Source organism: Centropristis striata, chromosome 20, assembly GCF_030273125.1.
Source record: "Centropristis striata isolate RG_2023a ecotype Rhode Island chromosome 20, C.striata_1.0, whole genome shotgun sequence".
In the NCBI taxonomy this organism is placed as follows: Eukaryota; Metazoa; Chordata; class Actinopteri; order Perciformes; family Serranidae; genus Centropristis; species Centropristis striata.
In genome coordinates, this window is record NC_081536.1 from 7950217 (window position 1) to 7977735 (window position 27519).

A 27519-nucleotide genomic window follows, 5' to 3' on the forward strand; every position below is an offset into this window, starting at 1 on the left:
GAAGTAGTGCAGGGACTATTCAAATGTTGCTCATTTGGTGCAATATCCAAATAGAAAGAAGCGCAGTAATTGTTAAAGACAAAATATGTGTCAAAATATTGTGGTTTTGCAGAGATGTTCTGGCCTACAAATCATATTCTACAACAGACATTGAAAAATAAATCTTTATTTGGGTAGAGATCCTTGCAAAAAATGACAACATGATCATTTGAATTATTCAAATCTGATTATTCCCTACAAAATAATGAATAATATCATTGCACTATCAGTGAAAATAATCACAATCTGATCAAATCATGCCCCACCCAGGCTCAATTCTAGCTCGGTCTGACAAAGGCAGCCCCGTAACCCTGCAAGTGTTGATGTCAGACACTGGCACAGCGGAGTTGTAACGTGTCTAGGGGGCTGGTGGCCCTTAGGTGGTGAGTAAGGGGGGGGGGGGGGGGGGGGGGGGGGGGGGGGGGCAGCATGAGCATGGAAGCTGCATGGCTGTGATTCACTGTGACAGCACCGCCTGGCATGTGAGGACAGCAGGCCAGGGCGGGCAAGGCTGCTGCCTTTGATCTTTATTTGCTCCACCGTCTGTTTTGCATTTAAGAGCCTTGCTGAGCGCGAGGCATTGGATACACCTTGAATGGCTCAGGACCTCGTCCACTTTTTAAAGACCCAGGATCCTTTTTCAAAGCTAAGGGGATCCAGGACAGAGAGGGATGATGTTTGAAGGGGAAGGTTCTGCGCTGAATAGGGCTGAGGGTCTCCTGGCAACACAGATTAGCCCTGATGAAAAGAGAGAAAGCTCTATAATAACACACGATCAAGCTAATAGAGAATGGTGTGAGTGTGGGTGAGGGGCAAAGTAACATACATCTCCTTTAGATGGACCCTCAAGATCAACCCAGGGTCAGGAGGCTGTGGAACAAAAACAAACATGCGGCGGACCTTTCCAGCCAACCTTCTGCTGCTCCTCCTGACCTGTCAAATACATTTTGCACGTCAGTGACGTCAACAGACTGTGACATCTTACACCTGAGAGGCAAACCGGCTGGATACCATCAATATTCGCTGCAATCCCACAACCAGGCAAGGTGCTCTGACAGAGAGGCATCTCTCTCTTCAAACGGTGCATATATTTATCTTCTTGAACATCTCTATCACACATTCCTCTCAGACACTGCAGTGGCCACAATCCAGAGCCAGCAGCTGGACAAATCCTGGATAGAATTGATATAAATAACTGTCCTCTATAATAAAAGCCTTTATGAGGAATCAAATCAACAACTTAGAATGGAGAATGGAAGATTTCTGTCATGAAAACACATTTTTAATGGTCATCGAGATTCCTCAACAAACAATATTTCCTCTCATGTTGAAATGTTTTAGCATGCTCACAAGTCCTTCTGTAGAATTCTTTTTCCACTCCAGTTACTGTTCAGCATGTAATTTATTCCCAGACTATACATTTTTGTCAGTCCACAGTTCAGATCATATTTATGCTGTCCTATTTTGAACAAGGTATAGTTGGAAGAATGCGTCTCATGTCATGGAGGTTAAAAGACTAAAGATAGACACAAAAAATGTAGCAACATAGATTTTATTTTCTTTTTTGTAGAGAGCTGTGCACATATTACCATTTCCATAGCTTATACAATTTATATTAGTTGCATTTTCAAGTAAAGAATAAACAAGCTCTATTATGGTTTGGCTGCAACTGGAATTCTTAGTAGTAACTGAGTGAAACAGCAAAACCAGAGGAGCTGATTATCCCAACAAAAAATTTTGACCCTTACTCCTTTCAAGTACAATTCTCAACAGCACCAGTTCATGGGCTTAATACATAAATTAGTTTTGAGCGGTCCTTTTTTTTTTTTTAAGCAAGAAAATACAAGTCTCTGTCAATGTGACGATACAAATATAAATTGTGATTTTTAAATGATGACTAACAGTCATGTTTGGCGGTGGGGTCAAATGCTGCTACCTGAGCACTATATATAATATGTATCAGCATCACTCTGGAAGTGCATATCTTCCTGCTTCTTAATCAACTCTACGCCCGTCAAAGAACACAAAGTGGCTTACTGTAGATTTTGCACATGCAATAGCTATGTATTCACATTTTAAAACGATCAAAGCAAAGCATTCAATGGCTGAAATGGTTATAAAATTCTTCATGAGCTAAGATGCACAGTATGCTACATTATACAGTATGCTGGAGTATTAATAACAATATATGTATATGGAAGTTGATCTGTATGTGTTAACGTTGTAAATTGCTTTTATAATGACTTTTCAACTCTCACAGCTATAAACGCTTCACTCTTAACAATTATCTTAAGTAGCAGGCATTCCACAAGGTGCAATCGGACATCGTTTTAAACTCGAAAAGTAAAAACAAAATAAGTTCCTGCATTTGAAATTCCTAAATGCTTGAAAATAGTCACATCTGTTCAGCCGTACAAAACAACATAAACATCCACCCTGTTTTCCTAAATCATAGCTTATATACAAAAGGAAAAAGAGTAGGAAAGGATAAGAGTAACAAAGACAAAAGGGTGCATCAAGGCAATGGTGCATCAAGTCTGATCCAGGTGACACTGGAGAGCTTCGAAGGGGGGTTATGTTGGTATAGAGTACATGCTGGAGGCATACAGTGGCAAAGGGAAGTCCTGTAAGTGCACTAAGTAGAAGCTAACACCCCTCCATCTTTCCTGGGCACCTGTTAAAACAGCTAAAGCTTATTACTTCTGGCATCAAAAAAGGTGGTGTTTGTGTTTGTGTGTGTGTGTGTGTGTGTGTGTGTGTGTGGGTCGAAGGGTTTGGAGTATTGCTGAAGAAGCCCAGAAGGAGGGCAAATGCGGCTCACTCCACTACGCTCATCAGTCGACACACACCTCCTTCAATGGCCAAGCACTGTCCAGGAACGGTCCCAGGTGGTAATCTGGATATGTGTGTCTGCAGGTAACAAAAGAAAACACACAAATATACACAATGAGAACATCATCCAGGGAAAGATATACAGAGGCAAGGCTACATGGAGAAAAGAAAAAAAAGAAAAGCTGACAAGGTGTTGATCTTTTGGATTCCTGTAAAATTTCTGAGGAACAATTGGAACAAATGTTACAAGATGATAATGGAATGTGTTTTTTTATTATGAGTATTATTAATGAGAATTATTAATGCAGCTACTAGAAGGAGTTATTACTGCTTAAGAAACAGTCTAAATTTAACATTGATGCCTCTATATGACCTTCATAAGCAAATAAAATCATCAGCAAGAAGATTGGCTATCACTATATAGCTATTTTTAAAGTGAAACTTTGCCAATTTTCAACCGGCTCTGATGCTGTGCGGCCACCCGCTGATCAGAGGGGTCATGGCAGCCTACATGTGGAAGTTTCCTTGGGAAAGATACTGAATTCCAACTTGTTCCCAATGCTCCGTTCATCGCTGTGTGAATGAATTCCCAATGGTGGCAGGTGGCACCATTTAGGGTAGTCTCTGCCACCAGTATGAATGTGTGTGTGAATGGGTGAATGAGCGCAGTCTGTAGTGTTAAAATGCTTTGAGTGGTTGTATAGACTAGGAAATCGCTATATAAGTGCAGTCCATTTACCATTAATATTTCAAATAATATCACAGATGAGGGGGAAAAATGCAACACAACCAGCAAGTTCAGTAGTCAAGAACACACATGGGGCTACTACTGTTGAATCATCATCATGTACCCCTGAAGTCCAAAGATGTCAAGTGAGTATTTATAGAGAGACAGAGTAAGTGGATAAAGCGAACAGACTGCTAGTGTTTAGTGTTTGAGCAGAGACAGAGAAGAGTAAGAGGAGGAGGAAAGGGGCAAACACAGCTGTGAAGAGAGGAGTGATACTTCAACTGGGGGATCAAAGGTGACTGACTCTCCCTGTGCCAATAATGGCTGTCATCCTCCTTCCTCTGCCTCTCTTTCTCTCTCTTTCGCCACAGAGGGTGAAACTGGCTCCAGCCTTGGGGGAAGAGTCCATCCAATTATTGACCAGGCTACTGAATTGGCCTGACATCACTCCTCCAGTCGCAGGAGCCTTCATCTCTTCAGGACTCCTTTTTGTGTAGGCTTGGACTATGGCCCCTGGCACCCCGAGGGCAACTGTCACTACAATGGGAGAACAGCCAGACAAGGCCGAGCACACATGGCAACACTCTCAGGGCTATTATGCCTGCAGTGCCCCTTTCTGGGTTCATCCTCTCCCCTTCATCTTCTAAAGATGAGGTTAAAGAAAGGCCTTGCTTAAACTGTTTTGACTGAAGGTCCATAGCTGAGACGTAATCAACTAATGGTGACATGTTAAAAGTTTTCCTTTTGATGTTTGCATGTCAGAGGGAAAGAGCTTTGCAATGCTCTTTTAAATTCCAACCACATTGAATACACAGCTGAAAATACACTACTGGGCACAATTAGTGCCTAGCTGTATGACTTCATATATTTTGTAGGAAAACTGTCTGACAATGACACCAATGTGCCCTAACCCTCACCCCTACACGCAACCTTGCGGCACATGTAAGACCTTAATTTTTATTTCCATCTGACAGAAGGGACCACTTGAGTGAGTAAGCAGGAAGAGTAAAAGGCTTACCAAACCAAATAAGTGAGTAATTACACCACCACAGTGCGAAGAGCATTGCGTGCCTTTCACAAGTTCAGGAGTCTTAAGGTTACAGTGATTATGAGTGGAGCTTCAGAATCAGAGGTCACACAACAGATGTCCTAACACTTCTGTGACATCAAGTGTGCTCAGCAACAGACAAATAATGCTGAAATATGTAGCCTAACACTCGCATTGACACAGTCTTTTTTTATCCATGTTGTGCCAACTTTTCTATTACTCTGATTTAATATTTGGATTATTAATTTGCATTCATTGGCCAATAGCAATACAACACAGTCCAGTGCCAAACTCCCAACAGACCTTGTTGTTCTGGTTTTAATAAGTGGGCACTTACTTAAAAGGCAAATTTTTGGCCATTTCAATGGGTAATGGTGGCCAAAGACTTTACAGACAAAAGACATTACCACTTCAATCACAAACATGATCTCACTAAAGCCCGGCTCAGACTACTGGACTTTTAAAATCCTAACCGATTTTAAATTTGTGTTGCATCAAACAAATAAGGAGAAATTCTACAGATGATCTTCTCTAAAATCTCAAACATACAATAAAAGTTCTGGAAATAATAGTGCATCACACACTACAGGATATTATAAAGATTCTGCCAGAGCAATGCACCACCTCGCGGGATCTCTTGCAACGAGAAAAAAAAACAAAAGCAGTAGGTTGGATGACTCTTGATCAGGAAATGGTTGGGGAGATGCGCTCAACAGAGGTTGTCTAATTGTCAGTGAGAACTGGAGGTGAGATTTAATAACTGTCAATAGGAGTATGCTAGCTAATATTGGCCACCACTGCTTAAATTTGCTTGGAAAGTCCATGCTTGCTGACGTAAGCATAAAGACAGGGAAAATTCGGTAACACTTTACAATAACCAACTAAGTAATGTTTATATATGGTTAATAATTGGTCTATAAACCATTTACAAAGTGCGATACATATTTAATCTGTAAATGTTTTAAAACAATTTCTTAAAGTTCTATAAATAATTTCAAAATCATTAACATACTTAATATGGTGTTAAAATGTTAAAATGAGTGCAACTAAAACTATTAATAAACTATTAATTATAATTTAATTGTTTGTTAATGGTAAAGTAACTATAAACTTACATTAATATTCCATCTATTTGTCATTTATGAATGATGTAGTTAGTTAAACATTAATAAATTATGTATGTATCCATTCTAATGGTCTATATACGGTTTATAAATGATGATTAAACATTAATAAATCTGTTTACCATTCATAAATGATGGTTATTGTAAAGTGTTACCGAGAATTCTCCCCATTGAATTTGGTACACGACCTAGAGAGTTGACATCACATGCTGCCTATTATTTCTTTGCTTACATTTAACTTGGAGTATTAAAACTGGTTTTGTAAACCCCTCACATTATGTACAAATAATCTGGACTAAACACTGGTACCCATCGAGATCCCAGGCCACATTCCTCCTCTGATTGTTTGGAGGGGTGAACAACACTGATTTATACAAATTTTAAGAGGTCTGTTGGTCGGTGTTATGTCCATCTCAACATCGTCTTCACAATGTACTAAATCATAACTCCTGTTCAAATTAACTTTTGTGGTGGAATCCATGTTTACAGAAGCAGTGTGAACAATTACAAAGTCAGCGGGGTTAAAAGAGGTGCAAAAAAATGTAGAATTATATGATAGCCAAGCTTGATAGAGAATAAAAAAAGAAGACGTGCAAAAGTACAGTGAGTTTGTTGTCAGTTTGATACCCAGTGACTGAAGTGACCACATGACAGAACTTCGGCTGAATCAAAATATAACATGAAAAACACAGCTCCATTGTATCTGTCGGAGAAAAACAACATTCTTTGGAGATATGAATGTGTTTAGGAGCTAGAGAAGCCACACATTAACACCACAGCATAGGCCAAAGGATAAATTTAGCTCTATGACTATGCCGCTGCTTGTGTGTTGTGGTTTTCACATTCTTTTCTTTTAAAATACAGAAAAAAACAAAAAAACAATCATATGCTATTTATTCTCTATGTGAGATGGATAGTAAAAAACAAAATGTACCATAATAAAAGACAGTTGTCATGTAATATAGAAAGCAGACAATAACCAGGAGGCCTGAGTTGCATGCCATGTGATTTCTTTGGTATTACACAATTTGAGCAGAAAAAGCTTTCTAGTGGTAATGATGTCCAGGAGGAGGGAACTGAGCCATGGTGGCGGTGCTGAGGATCTTACACTTCTCTTTCATCTGTCCAATCATGACAAACAATAGTCCAACTGTTTCAGAAGCGCCGCCACTGGCCTGCCCATGCAGCTTTGTGAACCTCTGTCAAACATGGCTTGATGTTCCGATGTGTTGTCCAGTGAAAACACAGGTGAGCGTTTGAATAAAACCAGATGCTCTCCCTCTGCAGAACTTTATAGCTGTTTTACAGTGTGATGTCAAAAGGATTAGGATACAGACTCAACCTACCCCAAAATAACATGTGATTGAAAAGCAAGAAAAACCTCAGAAGAACTGCCAGTAGTGTCTGAAAAACTGGTCCGACATCCAGCACATTGTAAAATGAGCTATAGCATGCTTCACTGATCTCCTGGGTATATGAAACTGTCGTTTGTCAGAAAATATGTATACAGTACAAATCTGAGAATTAAAACACTGTGAAAGAGAAGTAGACTTGCTACAATAAAAATCCAGTCTGACCTCTGTCCTAAATACTCCTGCTACTGTGTATCAGCCCTTTCATGTTCTTATCACAGAGAGGCAGTGGAAGATGGACTCTGGCTGGTTAGAGACACCCAGTGGGATGCTAATAGGAATGGGAGGAATGTCTGTAGAATAGCAGCTGAGGCTGTGGATGGCTCTGGCTCTATTGGCAATCAGTGCACTGAAAATGTGCACATGCTTAAATCAAGATGAATTATTCAGGAAACCTATTAAAATGACAATCGCAACACTAATCATTATCAAGTTTTCTTCAGCAAGTATACGACAACACAGTCAAGGAAGTCTTCCTTCAACTACTGGCTCTCCTGCTGCAGCTTGGTCACCTGAATCAACCCTCATCTGCACTGCTCCCAGTGCTACTGTACAAAATGGTAAAATGACAAAAAGTTTGTAGGAAGACTGAAGTAAACGGTTTATCTCTTCCCCACAGTTTTGACGTCTGCCATCCAGTACATCCCAGACCTTCATAGCATACAGACCACTCTAGAGACTCAATTTACAGATGACAGATATTGTGACTGTAACAATAAAGCTTCCCTCTGGCTTTTTGAACTTCACCAGATTGGAGAAAAAACAGATGCTCTCATATGAACTCCCCTAAATGGACGATAAGCTGGCAGAGAGCGTGGGCCGGCTGCGGGCCCAGCTGGGCAGCAACGGGTAAAACCTTTTTTTGCACCCAGTGTGGAGGCGTGAAGGATAGAACAGCCAGCTTCTCTGGTATGCAGACAGTGAGAGCCATGGAGGCACATGGGGGCTTCGGAGAGCAGTGTGAGGTTTGGTGGAGCAGCTGTGTTCTTGGCTGCACTCTCCAATATCACTGCGTCACCAATGCCCCATCGAGACGAAGTGGATACCATTCCCCAGGAGATCCAGAAACCACTACTGACAGATGATATTCCTGGATCTTCCCCCACTGAATACAATTATATGAAGAAAATTCAGCATGTGTAGAGGTGCTTACATTAATGTTTCTGTTAAGGGATAGTCTGTTGCTGTTCTGTCTGGGGACAGAGTAGCCTGAGCCACTGTAGTAAAAAAGAAAATTGAAAAACAGTGGAAGAGCAATGAATTTTGTTCTTATTTTCTCACTCATCGGCCCACATTGGCTTGTTAGTATATTAGCAACCAAAGTCTACTCTTTTATCTAGTTAAGGGGAGTTTGTATTTTTTGAATGAGCTCCTGTCTTAGTTCAACTTGTTTGTATTATTGCACATCTTTGGTGAATCTGAACTAACCTTTGATAACACCAAAGTCGCACAATAACACAAAAAACAAGCTGATCGAGGCAGTGGTAGACCAGCAAATCCCCTGTTCTGTGAGGTAAAAATCTGTGTTGTTTTTCTACCCCTGCATAAACTTAAAGGCTTTTGTGCGTGTCCTCCTGCCTGCTTCTCCACACGAGAAGCATGCAGACCGCAATCTACTGTAAATAATACACTGTACCTCAAACAACCCCTCTTCAAATAATCCTGACTACCCCTATTAATATCAAAACATCTTCTACATCACCAGTCCCAGGATGTTAAATTTAATCTCTTGCACCTGCAACTGAAGTTTATTTATATTAACCGCACATTAATACTAATGCACTTTAACTTGCTGTTGCATGTCCACAGTTAGACTATACGTGAAAGAGCTGGGTTTTTCAGAAAGCAATTGAATATTAGGAGAGACATTATGGATAAACTGACATTATCACTATATGCCATGGGTCATACCACCCTCTGCTAATGCCTGTTAACCTCCACTGCTTCCACCTACATACATTATGTAACGATGTAAACAAAGAAAAAACTTACAAACAAAAGGGCCCCTGAAAAGTACACAGTTGGTCATGCTCACATCTTTACATTGGCACTGGCCTGAAAGGGGAGCTTGGACGCTCACATTCCACTACAAAGCCCAATACACAGAGCACATCGGACAAAAATGCAGATCGATACTGATATCCCCAGTGGTGCATGACTTTCAGTAAACTTTATGGTACTTTAGGAGCAGGTAGGGCCAGAGAGAGGGAGTGACGAGAGAGACAGCCCAAGAGACAGAGGAAAGGACGGGTGAGGGGGCTGGGAGGCGGCATGGAGGGCAAACACTTTGAAATCTGAACCAGGCTTGAACAACAGTGCCCTCTCTTTATACAGAGTGACAGAGATACATTAGCCAAACAAATCAGGCTGAGCTGAGACTCAATTTAGAGCGAGGAGACCAGAGCATTAAGCCCTGCTGCTTAAGAAGCCACACTGACTGATTCAAGTCACTTTATGTATGTACTTAAAAGATTTGTTAATGATTTTTAGAACATTTTGGTCCTGAAGGAGGATCACAGAGCCTCAAGCATTTATGATGTAGTCATTAATTTTACACAAAATCATAATTGTAATGTCTACTTAAAAGAGCCCAGCAAAGATTTTTAGTCCCATAATCCAAAACCCAAGGTCGCAAGCAGACTAGTATTGCTGCCTACAAACCACATGGACCAGGGGTTTGGCTTGCTTTTGCCTTTCAGTGACACCAAAACCTAAAGTAGGTGAGGGATTATAAACCCACTTGGAGTGGGATCTGGTGGAGACGGCATTAACCAGTCTCTCTGGTAAATACTCTCCCCCAGGGCTGGCAGTTTCTCAGGTTTTTTGACTTACAAGACATCACAAATTGTTTTTGTGATGTTTTTTGTGTAAAGCACCAGACCGCAGCACTGTGCACAAGACAAATTTCCCCCCAGGGACAGAAAAGTTTAGCCTACTGTACTCTACAAACTGGGAGGAAAAACATAAGACAAAATAGGATGACTGGTTCCAAACTGCTGGCAAAGAGAACAGACACAGACAGCTATGATGTAAGCCAACTTCACAACTGCCAGATCTTATGAGCATTCAGTATTTGCCAAATCAACGGTTTCTTTTCAGGGATTTTTTTAGTTTGTGTGATCTGAATTGCTGTCTCTGAGATTTTGTAAGTCCAGACGGAAAAAGACACTATTTTGATATTGTATCCTACAGTCTCCAATCCCCAATGTTCCTTCCAGTTCACTGTTAATATTGTGAACATTAATATATCCCTTATTCACATATAAAATCCATAGTGTATTAGTCACAGTTAGCATATAGTTAACATCTAATTAACATTATTTGCCCTGGAATATATGATGAAAAACAAGAACAGATTACATTTCAAGTCAATGGTCAATGATGTGTATTAAGTATTAACATGAGTGTATTTGAAACTAATTGCAACACATTTTGCTTGTCAAGCTAATGGGAAAGCTCACCTTAGCTTTGCTATCTTGGGCCGACATGTAGCCAACACACATGCTTTCTGTGGTGTGACTCCATAGGAACTCCACTGTGAAAACACGGATAAAAAGGTTTATTACAGAGTGAACAGGAGAAAAATAATTCACATAAATATACATTTCTATAAATGTAATAATATACAGGGACAGAGTAAGGGTGTGTTACTAAAATAAAGTTTAATTTCATAAATTGACCAGAGGAAAACGTCTGGCAGGTGACCCAGCATACTAAACTCTGGTAAACTCTGAGCATGCCTATTATCATGAAAATATATGACCTGCAGTTGTGACATAAGTGCATAGGAAGGTAGAACTTGTGAGCTGGAGAAGGAATTACAGCACCCCAAAGGATGTGGTTGACATTCTGTTTATTCTTGTAAATCAACACAGAGCCCTTTGCAGTCCACAGTAATGTGAGGTAGTCCGCACTCTGCACAACGTTACGGTCCATAAACAGCATCAAACAGGGCCTGTACATCACTGAGCAAGAGCTACTTTGGAGCATTTTATTTTTCATGTAGAATATAAATACCACTTGTCATGTGCTATTATGTTTCATTTGAAATAAAGATGTCATCCTACATTGGAGAAACATCTGCTCTACTCTGTCAGAGAACTTGAACGCATCCATTAAGGTTAATATACATCATGTTGAAATTACCACAAAGAGCAAAGGGCAGCATTTAAACCCAGTAGTAAGTCATGTGGCCTAAACTTTGGGCAGACCTCTGATTAAGTCAAATTCCATGATGGTATAGCTTTGCAAAAAGAAGGATAATTCTCAGAAGCTCCAGGTAGAGAAACCAGATCCGCCAATACAATCAGCCAAACTGGGCAGTATTCAATAAGCCTCCACTTGTCTGAAGATTAGCTGTTGATTCCATAGTGGGAGGTCTCTGTTTGAATCTGAGATGAAGGGTGTGAAACCAGAGCCTGATTGTGCGAGTTAAAACACAGACCACCCTCCAGGAAAGCCACAGTGCCTCCTCACCCCTCCTCCCCATCTATCTGATGATGGATTTTTAAATATTAACAGCCAAATCTCTGCCTACCATAGGCTGCGGCGCGGATGTTGAAATGATTAATGTCTTACCCAGTATACCCTGAATATTTTGTGATGGCTGAGCTTCCACACATCTGCAGCAGCGCAAGACAATTACTCCACCCAAGACGCGATCTTCACTGGCCAGAAAGGGTGAGCCTGGACACAAAGAAAACACCACATATTAGATGACTGATCAAGGCATAAGCATGGTGAAAAGAAAGTTTCTCCTCAATCAACACAGGCTCTTGTGTACTTTTTGTTCCCCACCCTAACACACCGAACCAAGGATAACATGTGGAAAAAAATAGAAAAAACACAGCCCTTTTAATTGAATTACAGTGATCTATGAGAAAAAGTTGTTTGCCTTTCTGGCCAAGAACTGAAAGCAATTATTCTGATGTATTTATTTTATTAAGCAGACTGTTAAATTAAAAAAAAAAAAACACTTAATTTGTGTGGGGCAGGTTTTAGTGAATAATGGGTTAATGTCAGGTGTCTTTTTACCGATACTGTATACACTCCTGCACCAGAATTTGTTTTAAGAAAAACATGCAGCTACATAACTTTCAAAACCTTTACTTTAAAAGTCATCTATTGTGTGGAATGAGAACCTCTCATGCTTCCTCACTAAACTTCAGACGAGGCAAACTTGAATGAGGTGTTGTGTAAACAAAAAAGAAAAAAAAACTTGGATTTGCTCATTATTGAGAGGCAATAAAAGAAAAAAGGGTTGAGTTAGGAAAAACTAAAAACAGCTATAGCTTGCCTTGAAATGTCTCAAAACAGCAACAAGAAAAAGGAAAACAGGAACAATTTGATGGAAATATCTTTGTGTCTGCATGCCCGCTGTTTCTTTGTTGCATTTCACACTGATATCAGTTCCACGTCGTAATGTTCCCTTCACTCTATAAAACGCTTTTTAGTGCTGTTTGGATGACATTCACACAGAATCCTGGTATTTGTTGTACATGTTAAAAAGGCTCTTAAATTTATTTTGTTACACATTCCATAATAACTCGGGCATCTTGCATGTTGTAAACATGAGAGAAGTTCAATTATTGCCTTAATGTTCACCATTATCTTACCCATTACAATAAATGACAAATAAGTTACAGGGATTTAACTACTTTTGAGTGTGGATATGGGCAAAAAGATCTAAAAAACAACAACTTGTGTGTCGCCATTAAAGATATTCTATTTAGAGAACCTGACAAATGTATCATGGAAGTTGAGTGAGAGGCCTCCACATCACACACTGTCATCATTGCTCTTGCTACGGCAGGATTTATGGAGCTTTGTTTGACTTAATGTGCATCTTGAAAGGAAACAGCAGAAGAATTAACTTCAAATTGACTTCATCCAGCCCGTCCAAAAACGTCTTGGTGTTACAGATGTCCATGATAGAGCCAAACTGGGACGGACTTCTAAAGGAGGCCAAAACAAGGCAGAAACCACCACATGTTTCCACATGTCCTTTCTTCCTCTGCTCTGTCCTCTCTGAGCTATCCCAGTGGTCATTCACAGGCGCAGCAAACACACTTAACAAGACTTTCTAAAATTGTCCACTTCTGAGAATATGGCAAAAAAAAATGCATCTTCACATAGACTTTCAACAAAACAATTACGTCCTCCAAAATTATCTGTGGCTGTCAGCTATGATGCGTGGAACGTTTGAAGGCCCTGTTTAAACAGTGAAAATGATCCATAAATCAAAAGCCGTCTCTTCTGATCCTGTTATTTCCAATGTTTCCAGTTGTTAGCTCATTCCTTATGTTATGCAACATCTGTTTGTTAGCTTAATTCTCTCCATGCATAGCTGTGTTTCTCGCAAACACGTTCTTGGCTAAAACATCTCTGTGTATGGAAAGTAGTGGGAGTGGAGCTGCATGTGGGTGACTCACTGATGAACTTGTTTTGCATAGCCTCCAGCAGCGCTTGGTGGGCATCTTCAGACTGCATGGCAGCAGAGCACTCGCGTGCCAGCATGGTGCGAATCAGATGCTCCCCACAGCCTGGTAAAAGACACACAGACAAAGCAGAATCTGTAACTTGCAATAACTCATTGCTTTTGATGCAAGCATGCATGCCTTCAATCAGAATTGCACAAGGTCCCTAGTGACTTCACTTTGAGGGACTTGTAGCACATGTAGTACGAACCGCTTACGTCGAAGAGTCCAAGGCATATTAAATAAATCTGACTTTTAAAACATTAGCTGTGTATGGTATTAATCACATCTGATATCTCACATCTTGAGGTTTAAGTGAATTTTGAAGAGATCAATGTGCGAGCATTTCCTGATTACCATTTGTCATACTATGCTTTGATATTCAAAATATGTTAAAAGGTTAAAGCATTTTCTCAATACATCTGGTTAGAAAATTACAGAATGGAAAATATTGCATAATTTAAAGATTCCCTTTTCATGATGGCATGATGACTTAAAGCTTTATTATTTCAGGTAAACATGACAGTATCTTGGGGCTGCCAGGTGCAGCTGCCATGCTCAAGGGCACACTGGCAGTAACTGCAGAGTTTCACCAACCACGCAGTATTAATTCCACTTCTGCAAACTCTGCTTTAGCTAACTCAGTATGTGAAGCATACTTGCAACATTTATCACCATTACACATATATGCATCAATGTTATGCTGATAGGTTTTAAATTGGCATCTAACTATAATACATATTTTTGTAAGATGATCTTCCCAATTCGATTTTAATGGCTAACAACAAAAAAATACGTATTTAAAAAGGCACAATAAGTGGGACTTTTCTAAATGAGCTATGTACAGAAAATGTGTAAATAATCCCTCTCAATCATCACTTATGACCCAATAGATGTGTATGACGGTGTCTGTATCTGCAGCGACCCTGCCCTCTGCCTGTATTTTCTCTTTTTCTGGGCGTGGCCTAGCTGACACTGTAATCGGTCTCAGCTGAGTCGGATGCTCTGGACTCGCCACTAAATTCTCCTGTCTGGACACAACTACTATGCCTGTTAGCTAGCGTGAGTGAAGATCGCAAAATGCAACGGCTAATTAGACGGCGTTGAACAGGGGAGGAGCGGCGAACTTTAAATGTTTTGTTTTCAAACAGCGATGGACCGAACCTACTCATTCTGCCTGGAAATGTGTTGGCTACACAAGACAATTAGCCTTTTTTTGTTTGGCCGAGGTGAGTAACACATGCGATAGTTGTAGGTAGACATAGGTGACTGCATGCCAAATGTGCCAGAAATAAAACTGCAAAGTAAAAATTCTAATAAAATCAGAGAAGTGCCCAGCAGGGTATGCTCCAGTTTGCTCCATTTCGAATCTCAGTCTGTCTGATGCTCTTCAGTTATGCAGAATGCGGTTTATAGAAACATTCAGGGAGAGAAACAAAGCATTTTTTTCAGCATAAAACCCTGGTCAGTCTGTACAAATGACTCACCTTACCCTCTACCACTTCCAAGTCAAACATAGCAGGTGTGCTTTTTTTTTTTCATATATCTTAGAAAATATGCTTGCCTTGTTGTTGCTATAGAAAAGACAGCTACAAAATACATGCTGCATTCTTAAAAATGTATCTTTCTCAAAGGAAAAGTCCGCCCGCACTCGAGAAAAAGACAAGAAATCTAAAAGTGAAAACAAAACACATCTGGCAAAAGCTCCTGTGAAACCCCATAAAGACTGAAGAATATAGCCTTGTTGTTTCTGTAAACACGAATGAAGGCCTCATAAAATATCAGGTAACTACAACAAAACTCAATGCAGGTTGGTAACTGTGGAGACCAGATGCCTGGAGCAACTTGAAGTTCTTTTTTAACAAGAGCAAACGTCAGATTGGCCAGGTACTGTGCCTTTTGTACTGTGTTTACTGTAAAGTGCTTTGTTCCAGGGGAACTGGATCTTATAGCAGCATGAACATGGTTGAACTGGGACTGCAGCAAGATGACCCAGAATAAAGCCGCAACTCGACAGGAGAGAAGTGTAAAAAAGAAAGGAGGCCAACAATCGGAGACACAGTACGTGACAGCCAACAGCAGCGAGAGTAAACAGTGAAGTTCGTGAGCTGTCCTCTCATGGGCCACAGCAAAGTGAAGCAGTCAACTCATATAAAACAAAGACCCATATGAGCCACATATTACAGAACAGACTAGAATGGAGGGGGTGGGAGGGCAAAGTGGTAAGAAGGTGAAGGGAAGGAAGAGTGACATATAGGGTGAGGACCATGCTCTGAAAATGATTGTTTTTCTGTTTCTTTTGATGGGAATGCCTTTCATGTTAGGAAATTAAAAACAGGTGTTGTACTGGAACACACATTATGTTCTCCATACCCATAAGGAAAGCTTTTTTTTATGTAACATCAAAGGCAAAGCCACAACATAGGAAGACAGGATGAGGTGGAAATATATATACGGAGCAAACATCTAAACTTCATCTACTGTCAACAACAGTAGAAGTAGTCATTAAACTATGGATTGCTAACATATCTATAAAAGGGATTTGTTTTTATTTTTCAATGAAATGTGTCAGAGAATTTCAGAATTGCCAGACAGAGGCGTGCATTTTTGCGATAGCAGATACTATAATGGGTCTTTCAGAACTGTTATGATTAGAAGTTTTGGCTCAGTATAACTGTTTTTGTTGTTGCATTACCCCAAACTTCTCATTAATTGCTGTTGATGATATATTCAGACAAGCTTTAGCGGCGCAAAATGCTGGCTATCACAGTGCTCCAAGTACATATGACTCAAGCTTCAGCCTGTCTGATCAAATCAGCTCTTCTGCACTGACATGCATTAGGCTACAGATCCACATCAAAAGATTTTAATGTTGCCCAGAAGCTATGTCGCAGACATCTACACATCTTAAAGAAGTGGGCTAATATAGCCCCACATTTAAACCATACAGCTCTCAAGCAGCAATGTTGCTTTGAGCTAAGAGAGGCATGCACTCTCGTTTTTGGGAAAGCACGGTTGTATACGTTGTGTGAATGTGTTCAAGAAGAATGCCACTTGTTTTTCAAATGGCAGATTGGTCCTGAAAGGGATGGATGTCTCCAGTTGACTCTGATTAGTTTTAACCCTTAAGAGCCTCCCTGCTCTGGTGTGTGCCATGGTTATAATAGTTTTTTCATTAGTTTTAGTTTTAATTTCGTTGTGAATTTTTGTCTTCAAATTCAGTTAGTTTTAGTTAGTTTTCAGAGTGAATTTTCTAGTTTTAGTTTAGTTTTTAGTTTTTGAAAATGCTTAGTTTTAGTTTCATTTTTATTAGTTTTAGTGTTAGTTTTAGTTTTTTTGTAATGGGCTATGTATTGGGTGCCAGATTCAAAGAGGTCATAATACATTTTGCCTTTATTTCCTTTGGTTTATCCATCTCAGCCCCAATAAGGTTATTAACTCTTACAGTTCAGGGTGTTTTGAATTTTGGTTGGAGTGTAGACATCCCAGTCTCAGTAAACATATTTACCATGTGTTGCATGTTCAAATAGAAACACTGAATTATGAATGAAAAAAGTTGACAAAAACGAAAACCAAGGACATTTTTACGATAATTTTTAGTTAGTTTTAGTTAGTTTTGTAACCACACAATACAGTTTCAGTTAGTTATGGTTTTTTTTAAAACTCTAGTTTTTATTTTTATTTTCGTTATTTCGTTAGTTTTCGTTAACTATAATAACCTTGGTGTGTGCTGTCAGCAGAGGACAGGCAGATGCAAGGGGACAGCTGCTGTTTCTCTACATGTAGACTTGTAAAGGTTAAAACATTTTAAATCACAAAATTCACAAGGCTTTTGCTGCCAACAGTGGCAAGACAATTTAATTTTCACTGGACAGGTTGTCTCGTGAAATCACACAGAAACACTTCAGTTTTCTCTCTTAACCATTGGTGCTTCCGAATCATGTTTCTTTTTACAGATAGTTCTTTTTAGACGCTTCTTTCACAGAGATTTTGACATATATTCTGATGAGCCTTCTTCTGACATGCCAATGTAATCATTTTGAATGGAGTTGCTCAAAGCACTAAAAATGTACACTTAAAAGAAAAAACAACAGCAATTTTTTTCCCGGGCTCAACGTTTACAGTCAATCTGGGTAATCCACTGATCCAGCATTGTGTTTCAGTTCAAATTGTTCTGCACTATATTTATTTATTGGGTTTCTGGTTTTAATTAGATTTGAATCTGATTAGTCTCCTCGTTCTGATGGAATTAAAGACTGCGTATAGCTCACATGCAAAGTAAAACATCTAAAAGCATCTCTTCTTGATCAACATGATGTTGTTCTACAAGCTTAATTATTTCAAAATACAAACTTCAAACTGATTTAAGTATGGTATCATACCATACATTTAGACTGGAAAACTTTTTATCTGAATCTAGATAACAGCAATTAAGGTTTTCAAATGTGTCATCTCTGTGCTGCGCTCCCATCGGTTCTCCCCATCATATCTGCAGCAGGTGTCCAATGTCAAATGTCATTGCAAATCCAAAGAGCTTTGCAATGCACCTGGTGTGCAGCTGACTAACAAAGACCAGGAGAATGATGACTCAATCAACTGAGGAAGTGACTGATGAGAGTCACTCAGCAGGAATGGCTGGAGGTCATCGGAAAGTATTATCAGGCCTTGAAGCTTGACTCACCGAGGCTAAATAAGAAGCTCACATCAAATATCTGTCTCTGATTCATATTCATCTCCAAAACAATAGGCAGGCTAGTGGTAAACATTAACAGTGGAAGGAAAAGTTACACACAACTGTGAAATAGAGCATGCTGTGCTATACCTGAGGTACTCACTGCTGTAGAGTAAGGGTTCATATTACAGGCATTTTCAGCCCAGCAGCCACATCCATAATGAGCAGCCTGGGGGAAAAAAAGAAAACAGGACATTTTAGCTGCAAAGGAGTTTTGTTGTTGCTTTAGTTTTAACATTTCTGTTTTGTACGTACCAAATAATCACAGAGGTTCTGAAATAATAACTAACATTTACACATCATTGACTACAATAAAAACAACATGCCATAGGCTTAGTCACAAATCTATTTCAGTAATAGTGTTAATGAGGTCAAGGCAGTAAAGTGCTACTGATTCATTCATTCTGTTCTGTACTTTGTTAAGTTGTTGTTGTTTTTTTCCCCTGTTAAGCCTCTGTTCATGGAAACTCATAACTTTCAGTAGCTGGCTCAGAGTAAAAGACTTTCAGCACAGACATTTTAACTGGGATTTAAGAATGATTGAAAAATGGAGCAAAGGACGTTAGGATGATCAGGATGAATTCTTATGTGGTCCGTCATCTCATGTATTTATCTGCATTAACAAGCAGAAACTCTCAAAAAACTCTTGGTCAGCTGATTTTCTAAAGCTCCAGTGATTGCGTTGTTTTCTGTTATGTGGGTAAAGAAATCGCTTGACTACCTGGCCAACCCTGCCAGGATGCTTCATGGCCAGACCTCCACTGGACACTGCTGCAGCTACATTCCCTTCCAGGTCTACCACAACGGCTCCCACTGTGTCGAGGCACCCTGAACCATTTTCCTGCATCACAGTAAGGAGATGAGTCACATGAACAGAAAAAAAAAAAAAAAAAAAAAAAAAAAAAAAAAAAATATATATATATATATATATATATATATATATATATATACACATATATATACACAAATGGACATTTTTAAATGAGAAAATGTTTTTCTAATTTCTGGCAAAATAAAGGAGAAACATCATCTTTGACTAAGAACATTTCCAAAATTAACAATGAAATGCACGAATTTATGAATCACTCTTCCTTGCCCTTCATATTTCATCAAAAATGTGCTGTTGTGATTTCAATCATCCGTTTTCTTTCCCTGATTGCAGTTTGGTTTGGAAGTGACTTGTTTGTGAACCATCATGACTCAGACTGCATGATAAATAGAGTCCTACAGCGTAAATGTGCAAAACGGCATCAAGATACATGATCACAGCTCCACTCCGACAAGAAACTGAAGATCTTTATTGAACCCTGGACTAAAAGGCAGAGTTAAAAAAAAGGCTACAGTGTTCCTCATCTGTCCCATGCTCTCCTAAATCAGCCCCGTCCCCGGGCTCTTGAGGCCTAAAAGAACCGGAGCCAACTGTTTCGAAATGCTACAAAGACCATCCTGTCATGCCTTATCAGTGTCATTAAATGAAAAAAAACTTAAGAGTAAATAATGATTATAAAACTTCAGGGCAATGCTTTTTAGAGTTTTTTAAAACAACACTGCAGCTATTCACCATCATGAGACAGGTGCTTATATTGCATTGGAAAAAAAGAATGGAACGATTTTATTGCTTGGCAAAAAGTCAGAGGCATAAAAGAACACAGTGTATGGAAATGAAAACCAGACCTGCTAAAATAATATTTTTTTTGTTGAAGCCACAAGTGTCTAATAGACATTCTACACACAAAAAGGTGTTATTTCATGTTAACTGACTTTTTAATGTCCATGGCAGAGCCAAAATTAAAGATAAGGTTGATGCCAAATTCCTGGAAAATAACCTAAATCTCTGACCGTGTCATGCATGTGAACTGTCTGATGATCAGTTCTGTTCAGATCAGCGGTAGCATTACTGCACTAAATGGTTACATATTAATCTTTAATAGGTCAAACAGTTTTGCGTAAACATGCAAGAGACGGATGTGAACAGAGAGCAGGTTTACAAGCCACTTGACATGAAAATCTATCATTTAATCATATAGCACTTACCTAAGTCAACAAACAGTCCATTTTAGTTGTTAGTCTTTCTTTTTGTGGATATATCATTAATATTAAGGAGTGATGTGACAAAACTAAATAAACAATAACAGTGTTTAAAAACAGGCTTAATGAAGCGAAACGGGCTGTGGCTGTTTACACGTTTTACTTCATTTAACACGATTCACATGCAAACCAAGATAAACTCTCCCACCCTTCTGTGCTGCTGCCTCAGCTCATGACTTTAAAGCAGAATGATTCTCCTCTCAACTGCTTCTACTCAGCTCATCACAAAGCCACTCTCCTGTTGTGCTGCTCAGGGCACTGAAACTTTGCACTAACTCTTGTCAACACTTTAATCGTTTCTTGGAAGCCTCTCTGCAACCTGGTAAGGTCATTTCCTTTAATGATCCTGTGAGAATATGAGATCATAACTGGCGGAATATCTCTTGATGTCTTCGTCGTGGAGAGTCATTAAATTACTTTCTTGCATAAAAGCACCGTATTCTACTTGATGTTTCTGCCTTTTTAAATTCAGTTTGATGCTGTATGTATTGCTATGCATAACTGCTGGTTTGGAATCTGTGGAGTGGGCTGTACGCATGATAAAACTGATTTAAGGACCACACCAAGTTCATCACTCCTAGCAACCACAATAGACCAAGTGATGCAGCTACATTCATAATGAGTTTTGAGTAATGCCCTCTTACTTCTAAGGGCCTTAAAGTAACAACCTTGAAGCTTTTCATTGAAATAAATGTCTGTTAAATCATATCTATCGCCAAATGAGGTAACACAATGGTGATTGAGTCTATGGCCCTTTGATAAAAGCACTTGCATTTACTGCCAAAGACAACAGAACAGAGCTCTTCAATCAGAATCAGAATCAGAATTACTTTAATAATCCCCAGAGGGAAATTGCTTGAAAGATCAATTTCAAGATCGTATCTTTAAGCCTGAAGTAACTTATTATTTATTTTATCAGATATATGTATGTATTGTTTACTGCATTATTTTCTTTTTCTTTCTACATAGTGGAAAGTGGATTCAGTTGCTCCTGCCTTTATCAGCTTTTAAACAACACATGTTGCTGTGATAAAAAAAATACAAGTCTGTCATTTGTGTTTGAGACCCAAATCCCATTTTGAGTAATTCTGAGGATTTAACTTGACTTTAACTTAAGCAAAACAGTACTGTTTATTAAAGTGAAGTAGCTTGACTTCATTTTGATTTACATGGACTGTTTAGTTTAATCTACAATAGATTTCTGATCCTTGTCAAATGTTAAATACCATTTCAATCTGGTCAGAGATATCAACCCATTTTGCATCTGTTAGTCAAAGAAAAGCAGGATGTTCCCTACGACGGCAAAATCAGCAGAAACGAGTGGGTCCATTCTAACTCATAGTTCATAAAGAATACACTTGATGCCATTATAATAATTGATCTTATTTTAAGTGATAACACAGTACTCACATTTTCACTTGATTGTCGTCTTTTCTTTGCCTGATTATGTCCTGTGTCCATTTTTTCTGCCAGCTCCATCTTTCGTTTGTTTCTCTTATACGCAGACAAGCTGAACTCTGTGTGTAAAAGAAATAATCCCAAGCTAATACATATTCCAAAAGGTTGTTTTTAGTGCTGTGTTTTGGTTCAGTTTCACAGCTACAGAAAAATGAATTTCTTAGATAAAGCATATTTCTGAAGCAGTGCAAGAAAACTCACTGGTGGCCATTTTCTCTGAGGGGCATGGTGGTATTCCATGGCTCACTGCCCAGTCGTGTGCTCCTCGCCCCACTAAAAAGCTGAGAAAAGAAAACAAATTAACAAGTGGATATGGTCACATTAAAGCAGCATTAAGTAATAACCATAATAATCACCAGGGTGGTATTCTGCCAGCTGATAGTTTCCCTTTCTGTGCTTCGCTCAGTAGACGGTTTGCAACTAAGACTGGATTCCTAATACCTGAAGGAAAAGTCAGAATCATCACAGTGCTAGCACTTTGTTATGTGATGTAATAATAATAATAATAATAATCCATTTTATTTATAAGCGCCTTTCAGAACACCCAAGGTCACTTTACAAAAAAGCATAAAATAATTTAAAAACAGTGGCAACAAAATAAAACATTGAACAGTATTGCGATGGTGAGTGGGTGACTAGGTGGTGTATGCTTGTCTGAACAGATGAGTTTTGAAAAACGAATCAAGATACTGTGAACACACGAAGTAATCCTTTTGTCGAATCATGGAATGTATTCATTTAGCATTAAATATTTTCCTTATTTTTGCCATTGTTACACAAGCACACCTGGGTTGCTTTCAGCCTATTTAAACCTTATGAAAAACAAAGGTTGGCAGGTATATATCTGTATATCTAAGCCACCAAAGTTCCATTCTTCATGCACAATTGATGTGACTAACTTCTACATGATGCAGATGTGGTAACAAAAACAATCTGTTGTCTTTTGAACTAAAAGTCAACTGTCAGCTTTCATCGCTGGGCTGCTGTTTGGAATAAATCGTGGGCTTTTGCCAATGAATTGCTTTTGTTGAGAGCATTCAAGGAAAACTGTGCGAGCATGCAGAACTGGACATATAAACAGAATTCCTTTCTCCAGGTGAAAGTTGATGGTAGAAAGTAAATCAGAAAAAATGTATGACGGAAGCTTGACCTATTGTCGTTATTACCAGGTGACTGAACTTTAGTGCCACAACAACACAGCAATATCACATAGATATAAACACATGTGTAATAACTCACCACTAATGGCCCCGACGGCGCCGTAATGGAGCGACTTCCCATCCATGATACTCGCATCACATTCAATTTCCCCTGACAAATTAAGGTTGGAGCCCATGCCCGCATTTGTAAAAGGAGAGTCCTGAGAACAATTAAAAACATGCAGAGTCGAAAATAAAACTACATTTGCTATGAACCAAACTGTCAATGTTAATATGAAGGAAAGTAATTTTTTTTTTAGTGTATGGTCCAAAGTTGCAGGATATTGGAAATATTTCCAAACAAGATAAATATATGGGAGGCTGTCTGGGTGTTTGAACAGTTTCTTCGTGCTAATGACCAGATGATGGCTCTAACTTCCTGTCACCTGTATGCATGCAAACAGTATATAGCTAATCAAATCTATCTTTTAAAAAATGACTTGCTACACTGTCTGCAGCTACAGAGAGTTCATCAGAGTCATTGTTCTTTATTCCAGGCCTGCCCTGAGGAAAATCACCTCTTACATCATCCAACAGGATGTGCGTACAGGCATGGGAGGCTGGAGCAGAATAAAGCTGTTTTGGATAAACACATACACATGTCAAATTAAATTTCTTATTCTTACTGAAAGTTGTTTGGATGTCGTTTATGTTCAATCTATGCCTAAAAATAAATTTCCCTCTAAATTATGCAGGTGGGGTGTTATTATTTAGTGAGTTATTAAAGGTTGACTTTTTATAATCAAACCTGGATTGAAATAAACAAACCTCAAGTTCAACCAGTGCTGCAGCCACTGCTTCTACTGCAAGTGCTCCAGCTTTGAGTCGATCCACGGCCTGGAAAAGACAGAGACAAACAGCCTATAACTGATAACTTATGAACATAAATTAATCACTTCAATATCCATATCACTTATTTTGTTTTGTAGCCCCTTCATAATCACACTACAGTGCATTGACTGGAATACGTATGTCCTGCTAACTAACAATCCGGAGAAAAAAAAAACGTAAAACATAAACTCCTTGGCAGAGGTTATTACGATTTTAGCCTCATTATAAGCTTAAACGGGAGATAAAATGAGGATAAAGAAAAGCACAAAACATACAATAAGGATCCTGGATTGAATTAAGTGTGTTTTGTGTGTGTATGTGTGAAAACACAGCAGACAGCATGAAAGCAAAAGACCCCTTTAAAATTTAAACAACTTGGCCTTAATTCAAAGTACTATATCCAGCGGAAAGTGGGCACAGCTCATCAGCCATCTAACACCACCCCTATTGTAAATCAAGGGTGATGGCAGCACCACGAGGTTGTTTTTCAGTCGTACGGATGTAAGGAAGTTGTAAGATGAAAAGAACAATGAATGAAACCAAATACAGGGACATTTTTTAGAAGAACCTGCTTCAGAGTGCCAGAGAACAAAGACTCTCATTCCAACAGCAAAATGATCTTAATACAGCCAAATGAAAACTGGAATGACTTCAAAACAAAAACATTTAAGTGCTTGAGTGCTACTGCCAAAACACAGATTGGAATCCCACTGAAAAAATATGGAATGACAGCTGTTCACAGATGCTCCAAACCCAACCTGAGCAAAACCCTAAAACCCAATATCTTGCTGATCAAACTGATAAAACAAAGTCACCCTATCTGCTTTCTGAAGACAGTACAATCAGTTGATAAAACAAGAACAGAACATATTTATATGCAAGAGTAGAGGGAAGTTTACACATACCTCAGTAGTTAGCAACTTTTAGTTGCCTAATGTGCTTTCGCAATCAACTGAATTTTATAGAGTCAAAGCAAGCAAATTGCTTGTAACCTATTAGACTGACTAAACAGGTTGACTTTACTTTATGAACAAAGGCATAGTTATCCTATAATCATAGAAATGCTACTTGAATTGATGATCAGTGTCAATCTGTTCTGCTGCTCTGCATTCAGAAAGTACTCACTCGCTGGCAGGCTCTTTTGCATACATGCTTATACTCCTTGGCCTTAGATTCAGAATGGTATCCTGCTCCTGAAAACAATCAATAGAAACAAACATTTGCACATTTATTGTGAAGTTATGATTGTTGGCCTCCTCTAAACATGTTTACTTATTATGATGTTCTGCTTCCCATTTCTTTCCAATAAGCTCTTACTTCTACTTGTTAACTGTGATTGGCAGACTTACCTGCATGCACTAAAACAAATCCACCAACACATTTTGGCTTCTGAATTTTGCTTGAGTCCTGTTGTTTGGACCATGAGTTGGCCAGGGGAGAGGAGGGTTGCTGCTCTTCAGCAGAATTCATTAGACTTTCCATAACCCCTGCATAACTTGACAAGCCTATCATGGCCTGTCAGACAGTGGTAAGAAAGTGATTTTCATGGCACACCTGGACAGGAAAATAAACATTCCATTAGCATTTAGGTTTAATACAGGACAAGATTATTTCTTTTTTAATGGATAATGCAATTGTGCTTATTTTGACTGATATCACTGCATATGATTAAGGCATTTAAGGCCAAGGGAAAGGTCAATTTTGCATCATTATTCTCATTTTTCAATGAAACTAAATAGTGGTCTAATTTTTTTGGGAGGATCTGTATCAAACAAAGATTATTTCACAAGTCTGTGTAATATGATTTGTAGGCTGGGGCAACTTGCAACACCTCAATACACAATTCAGAATGGTATTTTGACACATATTATGCTTTAAACAAAAATTACACCTCCTCGGATTTGGATATCATAATTTGGTCAAATTTTCGATTAATTGTGCAGCCCTATGGATAAACAGATGAGACGAACCTCTTGCAAAGCAGCATGGTGGTATGCAGCTATGTCCTACTGAGACCACTAAGGCACTAGAAAAAAGAAGGCACTAGACAGAATTTTGCTCGTGTTTTTCATGACAGCAGAAGCTGATTTTACTGACAATGAATAATGTGGCTGAAGTAATGAACCAGCACATTGTCACTGTTTACAGCATCTACATTATTAAACTAATCAACCTCAGTAACCCTTCATGTTACCCTTACTTTGTCACCTTTCAGTTTGAGCGCAGGCTCTGCAGTACTTATTATTATTATATTACATTACATTACATTACATGTCATTTAGCAGACGCTTTTGTCCAAAGCGACTTACAATAAGTGATTATTATTATAGATATTTATTATTTACCATCCCATAGTTTATAGTTATTTCAGTAGTTATCTTTAAACACTAATTCAGATTTAATTTTAAAATATTACTGCTTTTTATTTTCTATCTTTTCCTGATATACCTGAATTTCTCTCGAGATATATATAATAAAGTTTCTATCTATCTACCATCAGTGCTGTCAAACCACTGACAGCGGCAGAGAACAGATACATTTACTCTGTGACTAACTCGAGCACAAATATTATGTGACAAACATCCACCCTGGAGCTCAAGTTATCAAAATACACGCAACACATAATCCTGATCCACAAAACCACAAATCAAATCTTGCACAGCACATAAAACTGTCGCATCTCGTTAGATTGAGTTGACGTTATCAACTTTCCAAACAGTTCCTGATGTATTGTCAGTTTAAAGTTTGCGTTTTTTTAAGTACAAGTTAATTAGGTGTTGTGCTAGTGACTCTCTTTAATGTGTAAAGAATGACACTACATTTAAATAAGTTATCTCAAGTCAAGCTAACAGTCTTGTGTTTTCGTTAGCTTGTTAGCTAACAGCTCGCTAACACAACAACAAAACAATCTCAACTTACAATTTTCACTGCGAGAGACCTGCCTGCTCTCCACGACGTTACCGGGCATGTGTTTAATGCACATGAACGAAAGCTGGAGTCGTGAATCGAGCCGAGACAAACTTTGCTGTCACACACTTTCAGTCCTCTGTGCTAACCGCAGCTAGTTAGCTAGCGCATACAAAAGTACTTCCTGGTTCAGATACACGTTGCCAAGGAAGTGCGTTCAGTGAAAACATTGACACACACGTGGGAGAAGCTGCACAAAATAAAACTACAAAAATAGAATAAAATGCAGTTCCTGCTCACATAAACACATAAAATACAAACTTAATATATAATACTAACACATTAATAAGATAGTCATATACAAAAGGATACCTAGTCGACATGATGAAGATACATATATTAAAATATTAAAGTAAGTAAATTGTATATTGATTAAGACCATAGACTGTAAAAAATAAAACAAATCTATAAGTAATTAATTGTATTCTTATCACTGATAATGAACTACTATTTTTGGTAAGGATAGGTACATCAATAATTAGTCAGAGATAAAAGAAAATAACTATTATATACATTGTTAGAAAAATTGCATGAGGAAACCTTGAAAATTGATAATCTGTCACCGACAGAAAAAATCTGTCAC

General features: G+C 38.7%; 1 protein-coding gene across 1 annotated transcript; it reads right to left on the reverse strand.

The window, feature by feature from the left end:
* Positions 1 to 1816: 1816 nt before the first annotated feature.
* On the reverse strand, positions 1817 to 27066 carry tasp1 (taspase, threonine aspartase, 1). Its single transcript, XM_059359951.1, has 14 exons — positions 26889 to 27066; positions 25319 to 25523; positions 25095 to 25162; positions 23907 to 23975; positions 23179 to 23299; positions 22296 to 22380; positions 22141 to 22220; positions 21892 to 21998; positions 19115 to 19234; positions 18484 to 18562; positions 13617 to 13727; positions 11764 to 11871; positions 10647 to 10720; positions 1817 to 2949 (listed from the first exon to the last, which is right to left on the reverse strand). The coding sequence occupies exons 2-14, from the start codon at positions 25479 to 25481 to the stop codon at positions 2857 to 2859; spliced, it is 1278 nt and encodes a 425-aa protein (XP_059215934.1). The 5' UTR covers positions 25482 to 25523; positions 26889 to 27066; the 3' UTR covers positions 1817 to 2856.
* Positions 27067 to 27519: the final 453 nt, after the last annotated feature.

Coding starts and splice junctions, on each gene's coding strand:
- tasp1 (XM_059359951.1), bottom strand. CDS start 25,481: ATGATAGGCTTGTCAAGTTATGCAGGGGTTATGGAAAGTCTAATGAAT. Junction 23,976..25,094: donor GCAAAAGAGCCTGCCAGCGA/GTGAGTACTTTC, acceptor TGTCTTTTCCAG/GCCGTGGATCGACTCAAAGC. Junction 22,221..22,295: donor GCTGGCAGAATACCACCCTG/GTGATTATTATG, acceptor TTCTTTTCTCAG/CTTTTTAGTGGGGCGAGGAG.